The sequence below is a fragment of the Carcharhinus amblyrhynchos genome, chromosome 14, assembly GCF_965287045.1.
Source record: "Carcharhinus amblyrhynchos chromosome 14, sCarAmb.v2.hapA, whole genome shotgun sequence".
Classification (NCBI taxonomy): domain Eukaryota; kingdom Metazoa; phylum Chordata; class Chondrichthyes; order Carcharhiniformes; family Carcharhinidae; genus Carcharhinus; species Carcharhinus amblyrhynchos.
The window spans coordinates 49,658,183-49,672,520 of record NC_137337.1 but is presented as its reverse complement, the minus strand read 5'-3'; the positions used below and the strand labels follow the sequence as shown (position 1 = coordinate 49,672,520).

The 14,338-nt window shown below is 44.3% G+C and overlaps 1 protein-coding gene across 1 annotated transcript in view; it reads right to left on the bottom strand.

Annotated features, from left to right (window-relative positions):
* ttc6 (tetratricopeptide repeat domain 6) overlaps positions 1 to 14,338 on the bottom strand; it is a 268,411-nt gene that overhangs the window by 84,279 nt on the left and 169,794 nt on the right. The window contains exons 21-23 of the mRNA XM_080201905.1: positions 13,804 to 13,952; positions 12,061 to 12,201; positions 9,881 to 10,030 (exon numbers count right to left, since the gene is read on the bottom strand). Coding sequence (XP_080058031.1) covers positions 9,881 to 10,030; positions 12,061 to 12,201; positions 13,804 to 13,952 — 440 coding nt within the window. The remainder of the gene's footprint in view (positions 1 to 9,880; positions 10,031 to 12,060; positions 12,202 to 13,803; positions 13,953 to 14,338) is intronic.

The window sequence follows — 14,338 nt, the reverse complement described above, 5'->3', positions numbered from 1 at the left end:
CTTGCTATCCACCTTATGTTCCCACAGGAAAAGAATACCCACAGCGCATGGGAAATGACTGGTGGTTGAGTGCCTGACCTGTGACAGCCGACCAGCATGGAGCAGCGTGCCATGGAACTGACAGGGGGTGATGAGCCTTTCCGAATGGTCACCGACAGCCAGGTCGGTGTCCAGCAGGCTACTGAGCAGAAGTGCAACCTCAACCTAAGTCCTCCTCTTAGTAAGTGCGATGCTGCATGGAATGTTTTGCCTCCCTTTCCCTGATGTGTGTTCTTTTTTACAGCTCTGGACTCAGGGCGATCTGGCCCCAATGCTCTGGAGCAAACTGCCCGTGACTCCCTGGATGACACCTCAGAGGGAGGCACCACCGAAGCATCAGTGGCATGTACCACACAACCCACCAACACAGAGACAATCATCATGGTGAGAAGCTTTAGTGTTGAGTCTTCACAGCCGCTGATGCACAACAGGATGTGGCGGGCACGTCCAAGGGCTCAGGCACACAGAGGTCTGCTGGAGGCCAGGATTCAGCTGTCCCCAAGCCAGCTGTTACTCCCAAGGCTGCTGGAGATGCATCAGGAACATAAGAACATAAGAACATAAGAAATAGGAACAGGAGTAGGCCATCTAGCCCTTCGAGCCTGCCCCGCCATTCAATAAGATCATGGCTGATCTGTCATGGCTCAGTTCCACATTCCCGCCCTCTCCCCATAACCCTTAATCCCCTCGCTTATCAAAAACCCATCAACCCGCGTCTTAAAAATATTTAGCGAGGTAGCCTCCACCACCTCAACAGGCAGAGAATTCCAGAGATTCACCACCCTTTGAGTGAAGAAGTTCCTCCTCAACTCCGTTCTAAACTGCGCCCCCTTTGTCTTGAGGCTGTGCCCCCTAGTCCTACTGTCCTTTCTGAGCAGGAAGAGTCTCTCCACCTCTATTTTAGTAAGGCGTTTGATAAGGTTCACCATGGTAGGCTTCGGCAGAAAATGCAGATGTATGGGATTGAGGGTAATCTAGGAAATTGGATCAGGAATTGGCTAGCAGATAGGAGACAGAGGGTGGTGGTTGATGGTAAATATTTGTCATGGAGTTCGGTTACGAGTGGTGTGCCTCAGGGATCTGTTTTGGGGCCACTGCTGTTTGTAATTTTTATTAATGATCTGGATGAGGGTACAGTTGAGTGGATTAGTAAATTTGCTGATGACACCAAAGTCGGAGGTGTGGTAGATTGTGAGGAAGGGTGTCACAGTTTGCAGGGAGACTTAGACAGGTTGCAGAGCTGGGCCAAGAGGTGGCGGATGGAGTTTAATGCGGAGAAGTGTGAGGTAATTCACTTTGGTAGGAATAACAGATGTGTCGAGTATAGGGCTAATGGGAGGACTTTGAATAGTGTGGATGAACAGAGGGATCTAGGTGTATGTGTACATAGATCCCTGAAAGTTGGGAATCAAGTAGATAAGGTTGTTAAGAAGGCATACGGTGTCTTGGCGTTTATTGGTAGGGGGATTGAATTTAGGAGCCGCAGCGTCATGTTGCAACTGTACACAACTCTGGTGCGGCCGCACTTGGAGTACTGTGTGCAGTTCTGGTCCCCACATTACAGGAAGGATGTGGAGGCTTTGGAGAGGGTGCAGAGGAGGTTTACCAGGATGTTGCCTGGTATGGAGGGGAGGTCCTATGAGGAGAGACTGAGGGATTTGGGGTTGTTTTCGCTAGAAAGAAGGCGGCTAAGAGGGGATCTTATTGAAACATATAAGATGATTAGAGGTTTAGATAGGGTGGATAGTGATAGCCTTTTTCCTCGGATGGAGAAAGCTAGCACGAGGGGGCATGGCTTTAAATTAAGGGGGGGTAGTTATAGGACGGATGTCAGGGGTAGGTTCTTTACCCAGAGGGTGATGAGGGATTGGAATGCCCTGCCTGCTGCAGTTGTAAATGCGCCTAGTTTGGGGGCGTTTAAGAGATCCGTGGATAGGTTTATGGACGAAAAGGGATTGGTTTAGATTAGTGGGTCATTGTTTTTTAACTGGTCAGCGCAACATCGTGGGCCGAAGGGCCTGTTCTGCGCTGTAATGTTCTATGTTCTATCCTATCCATCCCATTCATCATCTTATACGTCTCAATGAGATCTCCCCTCATTCTTCTAAACTCTAACAAGTACAAGCCTAGTTTATTCAGCCTCTCCTCATAGCTCAACCCCCTCAACTCCGGTATCAGCCTAGTAAACCTCCTCTGCACTCCCTCCAAGGCCAAAATATCCTTGCGTAAGTACGAACTCAGGGAAGCCCAGGGAGTTGTGGAAGGATTGTCAGCAACCACGCTGCAACTGCAAGGCTGTTCAGGGGAGTCAAACAGAGTGTTATTGCAGCAGGTGATGCTGACACAATGTGAGACTCAGGCCAACACTGCAAGGAAGGTGACCGCAGTGGAAAGTCTGGCTCACGGGTCTGTCCTCATGGGTGACAGGATCAGGCCATCCTGGAAACACTGCAGACCACGGGCAAGTATGCTTCTGGCATTCAGGAGGCACAGCATTTGACGGCCATGGGTGTCGGAGGCCATGGCTGAGACTCTCGCTGCTTTTCTGGAGACACAGCAGACGTCAGCTGTGAGCCTCAACAACTTAGCCCAGGCTCAGAGGGCTACTGCTGAGGGGTTCCAGAGCCTGGCTCACTCACAGAATGCTGTAGCAGAGGGGTTCTGGAGCTTGGCCCAGTCTCAGAGGGTCAGGACTGAGGGATCACACATCAATGGGACAGATGCATCTAGGCCTTCAGGACTGGCAGAGCCAGGTGATACCAGAACTTCTGGAGCACAGTCGAGCTACCCTGGCCTCCAATGGAGTGCCCTGGGGCCTCTGGGCACTTCAGGCGGGAAGAACAGCTTGAGTCCATGGAGATCCCAGACATCCCGAGACCTTCCGATTTCCCCCCTCTTCACACTGGGGCATCTCAGGGCCAGCAAGATGAACAGGGTGGCATCGAGACAGTGCCATCTGCAAGTCAACTGGGGCCGTCCAGGTCCCGGCCACCCAGGGGATGTCCGCCAAGGGCATCACAGGCAATGGACTGTGCACCACAGCTGGATACCTCCACCTCCGATGTGCATCTTTGGGTAGCACCAAGAAGAAGCAGTAGACAGCACAAAGTTAGAAAGTTGTAGTTCACTAGAGGACGAGGTGAAGGTCAGCATTAGTCAGGGTTTGATAATAATTTGTTAAGAGCACAATAAACTGTTAATTGCACATCATGCTGGTTAGAATCTATCTTACTGGAGATGGTCATTGCCTGGCACATGTATGGCATGAATGTTGCTTCACACTTGTCAGAACAAATGGATATTGTCCAGGTCTTGCTGCATTTTGACCTGGGCTGCCTCAGTATCTAAAGAGTTGTAAATGGTGTTGAACATTATGCAGTCATTAGCAAAACGTCCCCATTTCTGATCTTATGAAGGAAGAAAGGCCATGAGGAAGCAGTTGAAGATTATGATTGGGTGTAGGACATTACCCTGAGGGAATCCTGCAGTGATATCCTGGAGCTAAGATGATTGACCTCCAATAAGCACAACCATCTTCCTTTGTGCCAGGTATAACTAACCAGCGGAAGTTCTCCCCCCTCTCCCCACAATCCCCAGTGACTCCATTTTTGCTCAGGCTCCTTAGAGCTATACTTAGGCAAACATTGCCTTGATGTCAAGGACAGTCACTCTCACCTGACCTCTGGAGTTCAGGGCTTTTGTCCATGTTTGAAACAAGGCTGTAATTAAGTCATGAGGTGAGTGACCCTGGCAGAACCCAAACTGAGCATTACTGAGCAGATTGGTGCTGAGCAAGTGCCACTGATAGTTCCATTGATGACTCCTTCCATCACTTTAATCAAGAGTGGGGCAATAATTGGTCAGGTTGAATTTTTCCTGTTTCTTGTGTACGGGACATATCTAGGCAATTTAACACTTGCCAGGTAGATGCCAGTGTTGTAACTGGAACAGTTTGGCTAGTGGTGCAACAAGTTCTAGAGCACAAGTTTTAAGTACTATTATGGTAATAGTATCAAAGTCCATAGCTTTTGCAGTATGTCATGCCTACAGCCATTTCTTGTTATCGGGTAGAATGAATCAAATTGACTAAAGACTGACATCTGTGATGCTGGAAACCTCTGGAATGTTCTATACAACTGAAGTATAATGTCCCTACTTTTGTAAGCAATTCCCCTGACATTAACCAACAATTCTCCAATAGTTTTCCTAATTAATTATTGAACCTGAATACCAGCTTTTTGTGATTCATGCACTAACACAACCAGATCCCTCTAAATCTCACAGTTCTGCAATCTCTCGCCATTTAAATAATAAATTTCTTTTTAACTCTTTGCCCATTCGCTTATGCTATCTCTTTCCCTCTGTAGCCACCTTATGTTCCTCTTCACTATTTACTTTCCTACCTATCTTTATGTCATCGGCAAATTTTGTGACCATATCTTTGATTCCTTAATCGAAGTAATTTGCAAAGATTGTATAAGGTTGAGTCCCAGAATTGATTCGTGTGGCACACCACTCATTACACCTGCCAACCAGGGTCCAAAAAGATCCATTTATGCCTACTCTTTGTTTCCTGTTAGCTAGCTAATCTTGTATCATGCCACTATGTTAGCCCTACACATTCAGCTCTTACTTTCTGCCATAATCTTTGAAAAGGCACCTTAACAAATGCCTTCAGGAAATCTCAGTACAGTACATCCACTGGTTCCCCTTTATTCACAGCACACGTGACTCATTCAGAGAGCTCCAATAAATTGGTTAAACAAAATTTTCTTTCTGCTTGGTTCTGCTTGAGTGTCTGGAATTTCTTTCAAGTATTCTGTTAAAACATCTTCAAAAACAGTTTCTAACATTTTCGCTATGACAAATGTTAGGTTAAGTTACCTGTAGTGTCATGCTTTCTGTCTCCCTCCTTTATGAATTAAGGAGTTTACTATTTTCCAATATGAAGCAACCTTCCCCAAATCTAGTAAACTTTGAAAAATTAAAACCCATACATCAACTATCTCACTGGCCACTTCTTTTAAGACCCTAGGATGAAGTCCACCCGGACACAGGGATTTGTTAGCCTGCAGTTCCAACTATTTGCTTAGTACCACTTTCCTGGTGTTCATGATTTTTCTGAATTCCTCCCTCCCTTCCATTTCCTGATTTACAGCCATTTCTGGGATGTTACTTGTATCTCTGACATTGATATAAAATACCTGTTCAATTCATCTGCCGTCATCCTACTTTCCAAGTACCCAGATATACTTTCTGTCAGACCAACATCATTTCGTTCACTCTTTTCTTATTAAATATCTATAGAAACTCTTATCTGTCTTTATATTTCTCATTATCATTCTCGTATACTCTAATTTTTAATCTTTTTCTCATTCTTTGCTGTTTTTATATTCTGTCTAATCTTCTGACCTACCACCTGTCTGTGCAATTTTTCTTTAGGTTTGATACTGTCTTTATTATTTTTAGTGCATTACAGATGGTGGGTCCTCCCCTTGGAATTTAATTTCTCACTGGAATATATTGATTCTGTGTTTTCTAAAATATCCCTTTAAATGTTTGCCACTGCATCTATATTGCTCACTGCTTAAGCTTGTTTGGCAGTTCACTTTAGCTAGCTCCACTACCATGCCTTCATAATTGCCCTTCTTTAAATTTAAAATACTAGTCATAGACCCATTCTTCTCTCCCTCAAAGTAAATATAAAATTCAATCATATTATGATTGCTGCTAATAGAATACATTCACTATGAGGTTATCAATTAATCCTATCTTGTTGCACAATGTCAGATGTAGTATAACCAGTTCTCTGGTTGGCTCCAGAAAATGCTGTTCTAAGAAACCATCCTGAAAACATTCTATGAACTCCTCACCGAGGATAACTTTGTCCATCTGATTTTTCTTGTCTATATATTGATTAAAATCCCCCATACTTAACCTGTACCTTTTTGACAAGCTCGCATCATCTCTTCCATTATGCTCAGTAACAGTATTGGTTACTGTTAAGGAGCCTATACATGGCTCCCACAAGTGACTTCTTGCCTTTATCATTTCACATTTCAACTGTACAGTGGGAGGAGGAGGAGAATCATGGTCCATGTACTAGTGCTAATGCCCCATAAACCAGAACCCACACTAGTCTTTGAGCCACGCATTAATTTCTCTTGTCTTATGTGATATAACATACCTTATGTGTTCAATGCTAATTTTCACATGACTTAGGTAATCATCCAAAAATTATTACCTTTAAAGTTTTGCTTGTTAATTTTGTGCTTAGCTCCTCATGCTGACCATGCAGAACCTCCTTCCTCATCCTGTCTATGTCATTGGTACCTACGGACCACAACCACTCCCTCTACCACTGCAAGTTCTTCTTAAGCTTTCAGCAAATGATCCTAACCCTGGCATCAGGCAGGAAACATAGCCATCTGGACTCACTATTTGCTACAGAAAACAGCATCAATCCCCCTCACCTTGCTATCCCCTATTATTACTACATTTCTCACTTCAATGGCTCCCTGTACCTTGGTGTCATGGTCAATCAGCTCATCCATCCTGCAGCCCCCTTTCTCATCTAAACAAGCTGGAAGAACCTCAAACCTGTTGGACAATTGCAGAGAGGCCCTCTGGGTCCCCCCTTCCCCCCACCCTCACCAGTTGCAGTGGACCAGTGTATTTCAGGACCAGGAGAGGAGGCAATTATGATACTCTTAGCTTTCATTTACTGGTTTACTCCAAGGCCCTGTGTGGCCCAATTAATGTCACTGCAATTTAAAGCATTGCTTGAAAAATATGGCATCAATTCTGCTACAATGCACATACATCTTAAAACCACCATTGTGGGATGGTACAGACAAATTTACTGGAGTTCTATGAGGATGTGTCTAGGGCGGTGGATAGAGGAGAGCCGATGGATGTGGTCTTTCTTGATTTTCAGAAGGCGTTCGACAAGGTACCTCAAGAGGTTATTGCAGAAGGTCAGGGGACATGGAGTTGGGGGTAGGGTGTTAGCGTGGATAGAGGATTGGCTGTCAAATAGGAGGCAGAGAGTGGGGGTCAATGGGTGTTATTCGGATTGGCGGATGGTGACTAGTGGAGTGCCCCAGGGATCGGTGCTGGGGCCTCAGCTATTTACCATTTATATAGATGATCTAGAGGAGGGAACCGAGTGTATGGTGTCGAAATTTGCTGATGACACCAAGATTGGTGGAACGGCAAATTGTGCGGAGGGTGTGGAGAGTCTACAGAAGGATCTAGATAGGCTGGGCGAATGGGCCAGGAAATGGCAAATGGAATTTAATGTTGGCAAGTGCGAGGTGGTCCACTTTGGTAGGAAGGATTATTACTTACAGGGCGAAAAACTGCAGCAGGCAATGGTGCAGAGGGACCTCGGGGTCCTTGTGCATGAGCCGCAAAAATCCAGCTTGCAGGTGCAGCAGGTGGTCAGGAAGGCTAATGGGATGCTGGCCTTCATAGCGAGGGGGATTGAATATAAAAGTAGGGAGGTCTTGCTGCGGCTGTATAGGGCATTGGTGAGGCCGCAGCTGGAGTACTGTGTGCAGTTTTGGGCGGCGCACTTACACAAGGATATTTTGGCCTTGGAGGGAGTGCAGAGGAGGTTTACTAGGCTGATGCCGGAGTTGAAGGGGTTGAGCTATGAGGAGAGGCTGAATAAACTAGGCTTGTACTCGTTAGAGTTTAGAAGAATGAGGGGAGATCTCATTGAGACATATAAGATGATGAATGGAATGGAATGGATAGGATAGAGGTGGAGAGACTCTTCCCGCTCAGAAAGGACAGTAGGACTAGGGGGCACAGCCTCAAGATAAAGGGGGGGGCGGTTTAGAACGCAGTTGAGGAAGAACTTCTTCACTCAAAGGGTGGTGAATCTCTGGAATTCTCTGCCCATTGAAGTGGTGGAGGCTGCCTCGCTAAATATTTTTAAGACGCGGGTTGATGGGTTTTTGATAAGCGAGAGGATTAAGGGTTATGGGGAGAGGGCGGGAATGTGGAACTGAGCCACGACAGATCAACCATGATCTTATTGAATGGTGGGGCAGGCTCAAAGGGCTAGATGGCCTACTCCTGCTCCTATTTCTTATGTTCTTATGTTCTTATAAAAACAGACTGAAGATGTCAGCACCACATAACCACAACCACGCATAAGTTTTTGTATACAACAGGGAGATTCAGGGAGGTGACGGCTTAGTGGTAATATCACTAGACTATTAATCCAGAAACTCATCTAATATTCTAGGAATCCGAGTAGAAGTCCTGCCACTGCAGCTGGTGGAATTTGAATTCAATAAAAAATATCTGGAATTAAGAATCTACTGATGACCATGAAATCATTGTTGATTGTTGGAAAAAACCATCTGGTTCACTAGTGTCCTTTAGGAAAGGAAATCAGCCATCCTTACCTACTCTAGCCTACGTGTGACTCCAGAGCCAGAGCAACGTGGTTGATAACTACCCTCAGGCAACTAGGGATGGGCAATAAATGCTGAAACACAAAGAAATCCCACAACACCAGTTTAAAGTCCAAACAGGTTTATTTGTAGCAAACGCCTCAAGCTTTCGGGACAGCCTGTCCCTTCATCGGGCTGGGAACTCCCAGCCTCCTGACAAAGGGACAGGTTGTCCCGAAAGCTTGAGGCGTTTGCTACAAATAAACCTATTTGGACTTTAAACTGGTGTTGTGGGATTTCTTTGTGTTTTACCCCAGTCCGATGCCGGCATCTCCACATCAATAAATGCTGGCCAGCCAGTGATGCCCATGTCCCACGAATGAACAAAAAAATGATCAGTGACCATGATGTGGGGAGCTTGATATGAGCAAAATCTGGCAGGATGTTTTGGGCCAGGTCTGCAGCTCATTGTGTCTTTTATTTTAGTCAGCACTGCTAAAACAATTGAAAATGAGCAATTTCCAAAAGAACACTTCAGGCTTAGGAAGATGTGATGTGGAAATGCTGACATTGGACTGGGGTAAACACAGTAAGAAATCTCACAACACCAGGTTAAAGTCCAACAAGTTTATTTGATAGTAAACCCACAGCTTTCGGGGTTTGCCCCTTTGTCAGGTAAGTGGAGAGTTCTGGTCTCAAACAGAGCATATAAAGGCACACACAATTATAACACAGTTATAAAACACAACTGTGTGTGCCTTTATATGCTCTGTTTGAGACCAGAACTCTCCACTCACCTGACGAAAGGGCAAATCCCAAAAACGTGTGAGTTTACTATCAAATAAACTTGTTGGACTTTAACCTTGTGTTGTGAGACTTCTTACTTAGGAAGATATACCAGGGCGGCACGGTAGCATAGTGGTTAGCACTGCTGCTTCACAGCACCAGGGACCCACGTTCGATTCCTGGCTTGGGTCACTGTCAGTGTGGAGTTTGGATGTTTTCCCAATGTCTGTGTGGGTTTCCTCTGGATGCTCTGGTTTCCTCCCGCATTCTGAAAGACGTGCTGGTTAGGTGCATTGACCCAAATAGATGCCAGACTATGGCGACAAGGGGAATTTCACAGTAACTTCATTGCAGCGTAAGCCTTACTTGTGACTAATAAATAAATAAATTTAAACTTTATACTTGAACAAAATTCTAATTTATTGGTCACACATATTTATTCAAACTAAAAACACCATAAAGTCAATTGCATCTCTCAGCATTGTTCTTACAATTCAAAATAACTAATACCTCTTAATAATAGGTATAAATCTATAATAAGATTTTAAAAAATGGTGACAATGAATATCTATTAACTAATAAATAATTTTGTGTAAACCTGGATGCAATTATCACAGAACAATGAGTACATAGTTAAATCTCAATACCTCAAAGAGTTGGGGGTTGATTTCGAGAGCTTTGTGAAAGTCCTGGACACAATTAACGTCACAAAGTTTCATTCTGCACAATCCTCGCTGATAATAAGCTTTAGCAAGCTTTGGGTTGAATTTCAGTACGTTATTGAATGAATCTATTGCCTGAAAAATACCAATCAAAAAGTACTTAAAAGTAATGAGAAAATCATTAACACACTTATATCAAAATAGAACATAGAACATAGAACACTACAGCGCAGAACAGGCCTTTCGGCCCACGATGTTGCGCCGACCAGTTAAAAAAAACAATGACCCACTAATCTAAACCAATCCCTTTTCGTCCATAAACCTATCCACGGATCTCTTAAACGCCCCCAAACTAGGCACATTTACAACTGCAGCAGGCAGGGCATTCCAATCCCTCATCACCCTCTGGGTAAAGAACCTACCCCTGACATCCGTCCTATAACTACCCCCCCTTAATTTAAAGCCATGCCCCCTCGTGCTAGCTTTCTCCATCCGAGGAAAAAGGCTATCACTGTCCACCCTATCTAAACCTCTAATCATCTTATATGTTTCAATAAGATCCCCTCTTAGCCGCCTTCTTTCTAGCGAAAACAACCCCAAATCCCTCAGTCTCTCCTCATAGGACCTCCCCTCCATACCAGGCAACATCCTGGTAAACCTCCTCTGCACCCTCTCCAAAGCCTCCACATCCTTCCTGTAATGTGGGGACCAGAACTGCACACAGTACTCCAAGTGCGGCCGCACCAGAGTTGTGTACAGTTGCAACATGACGCTGCGACTCCTAAATTCAATCCCCCTACCAATAAACGCCAAGACACCAAGATGCCTTCTTAACAACCTTATCTACTTGATTCCCAACTTTCAGGGATCTATGTACACATACACCTAGATCCCTCTGTTCATCCACACTATTCAAAGTCCTCCCATTAGCCCTATACTCGACACATCTGTTATTCCTACCAAAGTGAATTACCTCACACTTCTCCGCATTAAACTCCATCCGCCACCTCTCGGCCCAGCTCTGCAACCTGTCTAAGTCTCCCTGCAAACTGTGACACCCTTCCTCACAATCTACCACACCTCCGACTTTGGTGTCATCAGCAAATTTACTAATCCACCCAACTGTACCCTCATCCAGATCATTAATAAAAATTACAAACAGCAGTGGCCCCAAAACAGATCCCTGAGGCACACCACTCGTAACCGAACTCCATGACAAATATTTACCATCAACCACCACCCTCTGTCTCCTATCTGCTAGCCAATTCCTGATCCAATTTCCTAGACTACCCTCAATCCCATACATCTGCATTTTCTGCAGAAGCCTACCATGGTGAACCTTATCAAACACCTTACTAAAATCCATATATACCACGTCAACTGCCTTACCCCCATCCACCTCTTTGGTCACTTTCTCAAAAAACTCAATAAGGTTAGTAAGGCACGACCTACCCGCTACAAAACCATGCTGACTATCTCCAATCAATTCATTACTCTCCAAATAACTATAAATCCTATCCCTAATAATTTTTTCCAAAACCTTGCCCACAACAGAAGTAAGACTCACCGGTCTATAACTCCCGGGGAAGTCTCTGTTCCCCTTCTTAAACAATGGGACAACATTCGCTATCCTCCAATCTTCCGGTACTATACCAGAGACCAACGACGACCTGAAGATCAGAGCCAGAGGCTCTGCAATCACCTCTCTTGCCTCCCAGAGAATCCTAGAGTAAATCCCATCCAGACCAGGGGATTTATCTATTTTCAAACCCTCAAGAATATCCAACACATCCCCCTTATCAACTGCAATACTGTCTATTTTACACCCCTGCAACCCAGTGTCCTCCTCAGCTATATTCATGTCCCCCTGCGTGAACGCCAAAGAGAAATATTGGTTCAATGCCTCTCCAATCTCTTCCGGTTCCACACACAACTTCCCTCTGCTGTCTGTAACTGGCCCTAATCTTGCCCTAACCAACCTTCTGTTCTTGACATACCTATAGAACGCCTTAGGATTCTCCTTAATCCTATCAGCCAAAGTCTTCTCATGTCCTCTTTTAGCCCTTCTTAACTCACTCTTCAACTCCCTCCTAGCCAATCTAAAGCTTTCTAGTGCACAGCCAATCTAAAGCTTTCTAGTGCACAATAAGGAACAATATTCTCACCTCTCTCAGTTTACTCAATTCAGCGTAGCAAATACCCATATTATAATTTATTTCTGCATGTTCTTTTAATTTGTTTGTAACTTTTACTTCAGGTACTTCAAGTTCCAGATCCAAAGCTTTCTGAAAGCTGATCAGTGCATCCTAAATTGTAAACAGAGAATCTGAGATATAAAATAAGTTTTTCGATTAAAAGCTTTGATGCCAAAACTATACAATTTATTGCATTGCAGAGAGAAAAGAGGAAGGAAGTGTAGAAAGAGAATAAGGGAGAAGAAAGGGCAGAATAATGAAAGATGGGGCATAGAAGAAAAAAGTGGTACCAAAAACACAATGGAATCAGTTGTGCAACAATTGGCCAATATTTTCACAATGCAAACTTTAAACTTAGGGATAGAGTTACAAAAACAAATTGCCATCTTTAGAACCTCATTCAGTTGGATCATACTGGCTAGGCTAGGTAAAAAAATACTGAGGCCTGAATTTTCATCCTGGTGCAAGTACGATGGACAGGACTGGAAGCAGATGTGTAATCCACTCCTGCCCACAATCAGCTTTACAATTCAATTTCATGCTGGATGGCCAATTAACTGCTGGCCAACATGAAGTTCACACTGAAAGAGGCTCAGCACTGTTGGTGGGGATGGGAAGAGAACAAGCACCAGGAACAGGAAGTGTGCAGGCAAGGAATTTAAACGCAACTCCCTGAAGACTGGAACTCTCTGAGCAGAGCCTCAGACAGTTGGTTTGGATATTGAATTTTTTTGGTTACTTTTCCTGTGTTTGAGATTGCATTGTTGCCCAGAGCCCATGCCTGGTGTGAGGGGAATGCCCAGTCAGTCTGTCGTCTGTTTCTCAGATGAATGCCTTAGGGTCCTGCGGAGGCAGTAAGCAACCATACAGACTCCTGCTGCTAAGAGATGACAAGGAGGCCATATCACATCACCAAGATGGCCTGGACTGAGCTAATGGGCCTGGTCAGCAGCCATGATGTAGTACACATAACCAGGTTCCAGTGTCGGAAAAGGTTCAATGACTTTCTGCGCTTCAGCACGGTGAGTGCTGTGTGGAACCTTGGGTACATATCTTTGTGGGTGACAGCACATGAGTATGAAATGCAGAGTGCAATATGGCATATAATCATGTGTCTTGATTGGCCACAACTGCCATGCACATCAAGATGAGTGCAACATTAACAGGTACCTGCGTCTTTGGTGGGGGAGAGCCTGCAATGTCCCAGCATGTAGAGGGGGGACTAACGAAAGCACTTGGAGTGAGGAGGAATTGGTGAGGGAATCCCAAACCTACTAATCCTCAGGTGGGCAGAGGAACAGGCCCTTGAAATGGTATGTGAACATGGAATCAACTCCACAGGTCATGGAGAGGCAGGGGTATTGGTTAAGGGTCAGAGTCCAGTGGACAGGGAAGCGTTTGGTGGACAGTATGAGAGATGTAGGGCTATGGTTATAAGAATACACACATGTATGAACACACCAGTTTCCAAATGCACTGGTTAGGTGCATTGGCCATGATAAATTCTCCCTCAGTGTATTCGAACGTGTGACGATTAGTAACTTCACAGTAACTCATTGAAGTGTTACTGTAAGCCTACTTGTGACACTAAAAAAAAATACATTTGGATCAAGCCTAATCCATTCACCTGCAGTTAAAACCATGCTCTCAAATATTAAAAGTCCCCAGAACTTGGCTTATGTTCAGAAAAGTGATTCCAGAAATATATGTTACCTCAAATTTGCGAGCTTTCATTTGGCTTTTCCCAAGCAAACTCAACAGTGCTGGTGTTTTTTCCGTGGCAGCTAAGGTGCTGATAGCTTTGTCATAATTTTTTAGAAACAATTGTACTTTGGCTTGCTGAGTTGGAGATGAGTCAGGAGCTGTTTCAGCAAATAAAATGTAAAAGAATAGATTGTGAAAAGCAATGAAAAACTCAATAAAGTAATCAGTTACGAAGTCTCATACTAATTTCTACTAAATAATAGAAACATTCCAATCTTTTGCCTTTTGAGAATTCCAAATAATAATGAACAATTTAGGGGAAGTACAAACACAAAATACTGATGCTGATGCTGAAAATCTGAAATAAGAATGAAAAATGTTGGAAATACTTTGCACGTTAGGCAGCATGTCTGGGAAATTTATCAGTGAAAACAGAATTTTAATCTCATCCAACTATCGGGATTGTGTGCAATGCTCATTATAGACAGTGGGCAGTAATAGCAGTGGGCAGTAATAGTGGGAAGGAAGTCAAACTGATGTATCA